The following is an 8854-nucleotide window of genomic DNA, read 5'->3' as shown; positions in this document are numbered from 1 at the left end:
TTTTTTTTCAGCATGAGGGTTCGAACTTATGTCCCAAATATATGGTGATTACAAATACCATATGTAATCACCAGGCCATGGATTTCTATGCACATTTGCATAAACAGAGAGAAAACTAGTTCAATAAATTACAAAAAAAAAAAAAAAAACAGGACCCAATTGTTATTGATTTAAGCCCGCCTTTATTAAAACAACTACAAACAATAAGAGAAATTACCTACCCCCGTTCTTACTTAATCCAGATAAACGATAATGATCCAACTAAAATCCATATGATTTCATAGGATCAATGCTGGAAATCTCCCGTGCAAAGGGGGGGTCAGACTACAATATGGCGTCCGTTCATTAAAATCCCGAGTTGCCAACTTACTTTGGAGGCATCAGGAGAGTTTGTGCATCCGAGTGTGACTTTTGGAGCGAAGCAGCCAGGTGGACTGACAATTTAACCCCCCAGGGACATCAGCTATTTGCTATTTAGAAACAGGAGAGTTCTCGATAGGAAACTTTAGTTAAGGTTTCTTTTTTTTTGTTCATTATTAAAGTGAGAGAACAGATCAGGATGGTTTGAATGTTCTGGACCTCAAAAGGATGTTCCTGGAATGTGATTTTTAAAGGTGCTAAAGTGTTTTTAATCGAATATTCACATTATTACACAGTAAAAAAAACTGATGTTACTGTTCTTGGGAATATTTTTATGAAATAATTAGGATATTCTTGAAAGGGTTTTGGTAAAAGAAAGGCTGTTTTTCACTAAATAATTTGATATGTGGACCATTTTTGTACCTCTAAAACTTTCAGAGTTAAAGGCAATTTTATCAGACAAGGTCCAAGAACGATCAAATTTGAGGTGTTTAGGACACATATCCAAGTTTTTTTTCCTTAGTGGACATAACTTAGGAACCAATTAAAATATTTTCATAATTCATATAGGTCCTTATTAAGGAGTTCTTGAGGATGAATTTAGGAGTAAAAACGTCATTCTAGGCTAAGAATTTTGCTAGTTAGAGCAGTTTAGGTTAGGCTCCTTTTTCTTGCAAATTTTCTTGTTGTGAGTATTTTCATGAAATAATCGGAATATTCTTAAAAGAGTTTTAATACAAGAAAGGGCGTTTCTTACCCAATATTTTGATATGTGAAGGATTATTGTACCTCAACAACTTTTTAAGTTAGAGGCAATTTTATCACACAAGGTCCAAGAGGCACCAAATTTGCCACTTTTAAAACACATATTGTAACATTAACATTTTTGGTCATAAATTGGGAACCACTGGAAATATTTTCATAATTTTTTCACATTGATGTAAAAAGATCCCTGAGGAAGGATTTGAGGGTAAAAACTTGGTTCTGAGGAAAAATTTTTGGTAATATGAGTAGTTTTGGTTAGGGCATTTTTTTTGCCTAATTTTTTTTAACAAATTTTACTTTACTTGTCAATATGTCAGGAAATAATTGGAATATTTTCAAAAGGCTTTCAAGGCTATAAAAGGAATTTCTTACCCAATAATTTGATATGAGAACGATTTTTGTACCTCTAAAACTTTCAGAGTTATAGGCAATTTTATCAGACAAGGTCCAAGAACGACCAAATTTGAGGTGTTTAGAACACATATCCAAGTTTTTTTCCTTAGTGGTCATAACTTAGGAACCAATTAAAATATTTTCATAATTCATGTAGATCCTTATAAAGGAGTTCCTGAGGATGAATTTAAGAGTAAAAACATCATTCTAGGATAAGGATTTAGGTAGTTAGAGGAGTTTAGGTTGGGCTACTTTTTCTTGCTGAGAATATTTTCATGAAATAATTGGAATATTCTTGAAAGAGTTTTAATACAAGAAAGGGCGTTTCTTACCCAATATTTTGATATGCGAAGCATTTTTGTACCTCAACAACTTTTTGAGTTAGAGGCAATTTTATCACACAAGGTCCAAGAGGCACCGAAACTGCCACTTTTAAAACACTTGTAACATTAACATTTTTGGTCATAAATTGGGAACTACTGGAAATATTTTCATAATTTTTTCACATTGATGTAAAAAGATCCCTGAGGAAGGATTTGAGGGTAAAAACTTGGTTCTGAGGAAAAATTGTTGGTAATATGAGTAGTTTTGGTTAGGACATTTTTTTTGCCTAATTTTTTTTAACAAATTTCACTTTACTTGTCAATATGTCAGGAAATAATTGGAATATTTTCAAAAGGGTTTCAAGGCTATAAAAGGAATTTCTTACCCAATAATTTGATATGAGAACGATTTTTGTACCTCTAAAACTTTCAGAGTTATAGGCAATTTTATCATGACAAGGTCCAAGAACGATCAAATTTGAGGTGTTTAGAACACATATCCAAGATTTTTTTCATTAGTGGACATTTTTGGGCATAACTTATACGGACCAATTAAAATATTTTCATAATTCATGTAGATCCTTATAAAGGAGTTCCTGAGGATGAATTTAAGAGTAAAAACATCATTCTAGGATAAGGATTTAGGTAGTTAGAGGAGTTTAGGTTGGGCTACTTTTTCTTGCTGAGAATATTTTCATGAAATAATTGGAATATTCTTGAAAGAGTTTTAATACAAGAAAGGGCGTTTCTTACCCAATATTTTGATATGCGAAGCATTTTTGTACCTCAACAACTTTTTGAGTTAGAGGCAATTTTATCACACAAGGTCCAAGAGGCACCGAAACTGCCACTTTTAAAACACTTGTAACATTAACATTTTTGGTCATAAATTGGGAACCACTGGAAATATTTTCATAATTTTTTCACACTGATGTAAAAAGGTTCCTGAGGAAGGATTTGAGGGTAAAAACTTGGTTCTGAGGAAAAATTTTTGGTAATATGAGTAGTTTTGGTTAGGGCATTTTTTTTGCCTAATTTTTTTAACAAATTTTACTTTACTTGTCAATATGTCAGGAAATAATTGGAATATTTTCAAAAGGGTTTCAAGGCTATAAAAGGAATTTCTTACCCAATAATTTGATATGAGAACGATTTTTGTACCTCTAAAGCTTTCAGAGTTATAGGCAATTTTATCAGACAAGGTCCAAGAACAATCAAATTTGAGGTGTTTAGAACACATATCCAAGTTTTTTTCCTTAGTGGACACAACTTAGGAACTAATTAAAATATTTTCATAATTCATGTGGATCCTTATTAAGGAGTTCCTGAGGATGAATTTAAGAGTAAAAACATCATTCTAGGCTAAGGATTTTGCTAGTTAGAGGAGTTTAGGTTGGGCTCCTTTTTCTTGCTGAGAATATTTTCATGAAATAATTGGAATATTCGTGAAAGAGTTTTAATACAAGAAGGGGCGTTTCTTACCCAATATTTTGATATGCGAAGGATTTTTGTACCTCAACAACTTTTTGAGTTAGAGACAATTTTATCACATGAATTTGCCACTTTTAAAAGACATATTGTAACATTAACATTTTTGGTCATAAATTGAGAACCACTGGAAATATTTTCATAATTCTTTCACATCCATGTAGAAAGATTCTTGAGTAAGGATTTGAGGGCAAAAACTTAATTCTGAGTAAACATTTTTGATAATATGAGTAGTTTTGGTTAGGGCATATTTTTGCCTAATTTTTTTTAACAAATTTCACTTTACTTGTCAATATGTCAGGAAATAATTGGAATATTTTTAAAAGGGTTTCAAGGCTATAAAAGGAATTTCTTACCCAATAATTTGATATGAGAACGATTTTTGTACCTCTAAAACTTTCAGAGTTATAGGCAATTCTATCAGACAAGGTCCAAGAACAATCAAATTTGAGGTGTTTAGAACACATATCCAAGTTTTTTTCCCTAGTGGACATAACTTAGGAACCAATTAAAATATTTTCATAATTCATGTAGATCCTTATAAAGGAGTTCCTGAGGATGAATTTAAGAGTAAAAACATCATTCTAGAATAAGGATTTAGGTAGTTAGAGGAGTTTAGGTTGGGCTTCTTTTTCTTGCTGAGAATATTTTCATGAAATAATTGGAATATTCTTGAAAGAGTTTTAATACAAGAAAGGGTGTTTCTTACCCAATATTTTGATATGCGAACGAAAAGTTGTCGAGGTACAACTTTTTGAGTTAGAGGCAATTTTATCACACAAGGTCCAAGAGGCACCGAATTTGCCACTTTTAAAACACATATTGTAACATTAACATTTTTGGTCATAAATTGGGAACCACTGGAAATATTTTCATAATTTTTTCACATTCATGTAGAAAGATTCCTGAGGAAGGATTTGAGGGTAAAAACTTGATTCTGAGTAAACATTTTTGGTAATATGAGTAGTTTTGGTTAGGGCATTTTTTTTGCCTCATTTTTTTTAACAAATTTCACTTTACTTGTCAATATGTCAGGAAATAATTGGAATATTTTCAAAAGGGTTTCAAGGCTATAAAGGGAATTTCTTACCCAATAATTTGATATGAGAACGATTTTTGTACCTCAAAAACTTTTTGAGTGAGAGCCAATTTTGTCAATCAAAGTCTTTTTATTCACTTGAGGGCATTTTTGGGCATAACTTGGAAACCCGTTAAGTTATTTTCATGATTTTTTCATATTTACATGCAGCAGTTCCTGAGGAAGAATTTTAGGGTAAAAACTTGGTTCTGAGTAGTACAGGCAGTTTTGCTTGGGGCATTTTTTTTGTCTAATTTTTTTACATAAATTTCACTTTTCTTGCAAATATTTCAGGAAATAAATAAAATATTTTCAAAAGAGTTTTAAGCAATTAAAGGTCATCTCTTTCCAATTAATTTGATATGCGAACAATTTTTGTATCTCAAAAACTCTCTGAGTAAGAATCAATTTTGTCAATCAAGGTCTAAAAGCCACCAGATTTGTTAATTTTAGATTCAGATTGAATTATTGAGATTTTTATTATTAGCGAACATTTTTGGGCATAACTTGGGAACCACTTGGTTATTGTAATGATTTTTTTACAGTCATAAATAGTAGTTCCTGAGGATGGAATTAAGAGTAAAAACATAGTTCTGGGTTAAGAACTTAGGTAATTAGAGCAATTTTGGTTAGACCCTTTTTTCTTGCAAATTTTCTTGGCAAATGTTCATTATTCATGAGAATATTTTTATGAAATAATTGGAACATTCTTTAAAGAGTTTAAGTAAAAGAAAGGGAGTTTGTAACCCATTAATTTGATATGAAAACGTTTTCTGTACCTCTAAAACTTTACGAGTTAGAGGCAATTTTGTTAGACACAGTCCAAAGCCTGCCCACTATGAGGTTTTTAAACCGCATATTGCTACATCAGGAGTTTAATACATTGACAGACATTTTTGGGCATAACTTAGGAAGCAATTAAAATATTTTCATGAATCTCTTAACTGACAAATGCATATAAATAAAATTACACAAAAAATTCATTGCATTCTATCATGTATGTTACATACATAAAAGTAGAAGTTATCAAACACATAAAACAAAAATACCTTCTTCTTATCACATATAAGATATCTTTTATCTATATAGGATACATGTTGTAAAACAAAATTTAGTACTGTTCTAGTAATACAAAATAGGGTGCTTAAAATAATGTTTAACTGCAATAGCTTCCATAAAGATTTAGGAATTTTTATAGGAATGAAAAACCCAATTTACTGTGTGTCGAAGGTATATAATGAGTTACCTAATAACCTAAGAAACATGAAAATGTTTAGGATATTTGTATATAAACTAAAATATCTTCTCTTGGTCAAATAGATGTAGGTTATGTTTAGATAACATATTATTTCAATTAAAAATTTAATAAAATCTTGAATATTATACAATTCTTGAAATCAGAGTTATATGCACTGTTTTGAGTTCTTATGTAAAATCAAATATATAGTATGTTTTCGAAAACAAAAACTTACTGCATGGTATGGTACTTTCTCTGTATATATGTAGTTTTTTGGCTCAATGTAGGTTTAACGATAATAATGAGGGCTAGTATTTCAGGAAAGTCAAGTTATAGTTTTTTATTTCTTATAGTTTATTATAAATTAAAATGTATACATTATGTCATAAACTTTCAATGGTTTTGCCTCGACTTTATCCACAGAACTATGCCCGATACCTTCTTCGCCCTAAGTTCTTTAACTCTAGAGCCACTCCCTTTAAAAGACCATATAAAATCTTTCTTAATATTGCAAGAATACCAACACCTCCTGTCTCATGTTTACATTGGCCCCCAAAACAACCAAACTCCACTTACCAGTTGTAATACAGTGTTGACCACCTCCTTGTTGGTCACCTGTCCCACCTCGATGAGCCCAATAAGCACCGCAAACTTTAAATTATCGTTCATGGCCATTCTCACCACCTCCTCGGGGTGTTTAATGTCACTGAGCGGCGGTTTCGTTAAGTCCGCCATCGCGAATATACTTTGATAGCCACACGAATTCCCTTTTTAAACTAAAAAAGAAAAAAAACAACAACAACAACAACAACCGACGATTATTACAACGGGGCAAAATTGATCGGCTGATGATTTAACGTCATCCCCGAACTCGGGGGGGGTACGAAAACTCGGTAAGAACGTAGTGAGTAGTCTCAAGACCGTACCGCGGACCCGCTGTTATCATCATCTGCCATGTTGGGATGGAAATTGAATTGAATGACAGACAGACCGCCGGTGAACTTCTCTCTCCCGTAGGGTTTTTTCGTTTTTCCGTTCGGGCTAAGGGATGCACTGTTTACAATGTTTGACGTGGACCAGCTGATAAGGGAACAACGTTGCCGCACTTCATCTACATTACTTAGTTCTTAGGGAATATATTTTGGGGATGCATATAAATAGATGGGAACAGTGTTGTCAAATGTACTAAAATATCTGAGTTTTAGGGTAATTGACACTTGATTGGCCAAAGCGGCGGCCATATTGGGGCGAGACATTATGACTGACAGTAGTGACAAGGGGGTTGACATTTGATATGTCACCGTTGACAGTAAATAAACAAACATTTCAGGAACTCTTGAATTTATAAATTTTTTAATTATTGTTATTGAAAGGGAAAATAGACATTGATTTGCCGAAATTACCATATTTGAACTATTAAGGGTCTCCGTGGTAAGCAGAAATCCATATAACGAACATGTATATTTTGTTTGAAATAGGGTTAGACTTATAGACCTCAGAAGTTCTCTTCAATAAGAAAATTGAGTTAAAAGACTTGGGTTTCTACATCTCAGGTCTCTAATATGCCTCGAATCATCTTGGAATGTTACTTTTCCTACATAATTGAATCAATCAAGGACATGAAGCATCAATTCATTGTGATCGTCAATGATTCCTGGTTCTCAGATGGGTTTTCGTGCCAAAAAGTGGATCAAAAGTTGTTTATTTGTATAAACCTCCTCTACATATTCGGCAGTATTAAATAAAACTACAAATTTTCTATAATCCTTCATATATTTACTCATTATGAGCTACAATATAAATCCAAATGCACTTTTATTGCACCCCAATAAGCACATATTCCACTAATATTATCGAACAGCAGCTTTATACAAAAATATCACTCAATTATTAAAATACACTCACAAATCTATTTTAAGTAATATCCCTCGTTGAAAACCTGCTAAGATTCTGCCACAGTAGAATTATGTCCAGTAAAATCCTGATTTAGTTCAGAATCATTAGTCTCCTGCCTATTGGATATATTCAAATTTTGTACCTTAATAGACAAGTCTTTTTGGGGGCTGGGCAGTTGGCTTTGGTCATTCCAATTGATTTCGTCAAAATCTATGAGTATTTGTCTATTTTTTGGAATAAATTGCCTAAAAAAAAAACAGCGACCATAGGATACCTACATTACTCATTAATCTTCTATTATTTCTAATACCTGTAATTCACCCCTGCAGAGTCCAACATCCTTTTAGAGGCAATTGTGGACAATTTTTTCGCATGTTTATCAGACATATAGACGATTTCTTTTACTCCAGATTGAATTATTACTTTGGCACATTCATTACACGGGAATAGTCCTACATACAATGTACAGTTTTTTAAATCAACTGAGTTTTTGTTGAGTATTGCATTTACTTCTGCATGGCACACTAAAATTAAAAAATTAATAATTATGGCTTATATTTAATTGAAATGTTTTCCTTACCATATAAAAATTTATTATCTAATTTGTTATTGGAATGCTTATCCCAAGGGAATTCATCATCGTGGCATCCCTTGGGCATTCCATTATAACCGATTCCGACAATAACATTGTTTTCATTCACCAGGCAAGCCCCAACTTGGGAACAAGGGTCCTTACTCCTTTTGGCGGCCAGAAAAGCGGTAGCCATAAAATATTCAGCCCAATCTAAGTAATCCTCACGTTTTTTATTAATATCTCTAAAAATCGGGGTCAAATAGGCACTACTACAGTTTCTAGTAATGAAATATGAATAAGGCATGTGGTATATATTTATAGTTACCTAACTTGCAATTTGGACTCCATAACTGATATATTTCGTTAAAAAAAAACGCTTATTTTAAAATAAATAAATAAAAAGTTTCTGGACTGGAATAAACGTTGTTTTATTTTGAAACTTTGACATCTGTCACTTTGGTCACGTCACGTCTTACTGCAATTTGACATTAAATATACGCGATGTTGCCACGTTTTAATATTCATTTGCAATGTTTCTTATTTAGTGAAAAATTGAACGACATTTTTCTATTTAATTTTGTAATTAGTCAATTCTATGAATGGTTTAATCAAATTTATATTTAATTTTATTAAATACAGGGGTCTATCTTGTAAGTAGTCTGTCAAAGTTGTCTTCATTTACAAATATTCACAGGCCCTCATTGGCTACAGGGTTCGATCATACTACGCCATACGGTTTT

The 8854-nt window shown here is 32.3% G+C and overlaps 1 protein-coding gene across 2 annotated transcripts; it reads right to left on the bottom strand.

Annotated features, from left to right (window-relative positions):
- Positions 1-7398: 7398 nt before the first annotated feature.
- On the bottom strand, positions 7399-8598 carry LOC126737819 (deoxycytidylate deaminase). 2 transcript variants are annotated; one of them, XM_050442879.1, is made up of 5 exons: positions 8440-8598; positions 8121-8356; positions 7851-8064; positions 7683-7785; positions 7399-7625 (listed from the first exon to the last, which is right to left on the bottom strand). In XM_050442879.1, the coding sequence occupies exons 1-5, from the start codon at positions 8460-8462 to the stop codon at positions 7587-7589; spliced, it is 615 nt and encodes a 204-aa protein (XP_050298836.1). In that variant the 5' UTR covers positions 8463-8598; the 3' UTR covers positions 7399-7586. The 2 variants fall into 2 exon arrangements, with proteins under 2 accessions (XP_050298836.1, XP_050298835.1); XM_050442878.1 differs by having other exon boundaries at positions 7399-7785; positions 8440-8597.
- Positions 8599-8854: the final 256 nt, after the last annotated feature.

The sequence above is a fragment of the Anthonomus grandis genome, chromosome 6 (assembly GCF_022605725.1).
Source record: "Anthonomus grandis grandis chromosome 6, icAntGran1.3, whole genome shotgun sequence".
Lineage (NCBI taxonomy): Eukaryota > Metazoa > Arthropoda > Insecta > Coleoptera > Curculionidae > Anthonomus > Anthonomus grandis.
This window is presented reverse-complemented; position numbering and strand designations above follow the sequence as displayed.

Coding starts and splice junctions, on each gene's coding strand:
- LOC126737819 (XM_050442878.1), bottom strand. CDS start 8,462: ATGGAGTCCAAATTGCAAGTTAG. Junction 8,065..8,120: donor AGATAATAAATTTTTATATG/GTAAGGAAAACA, acceptor TTTTAATTTTAG/TGTGCCATGCAGAAGTAAAT. Junction 7,786..7,850: donor TCTGCAGGGGTGAATTACAG/GTATTAGAAATA, acceptor TTTTTTTTTTAG/GCAATTTATTCCAAAAAATA.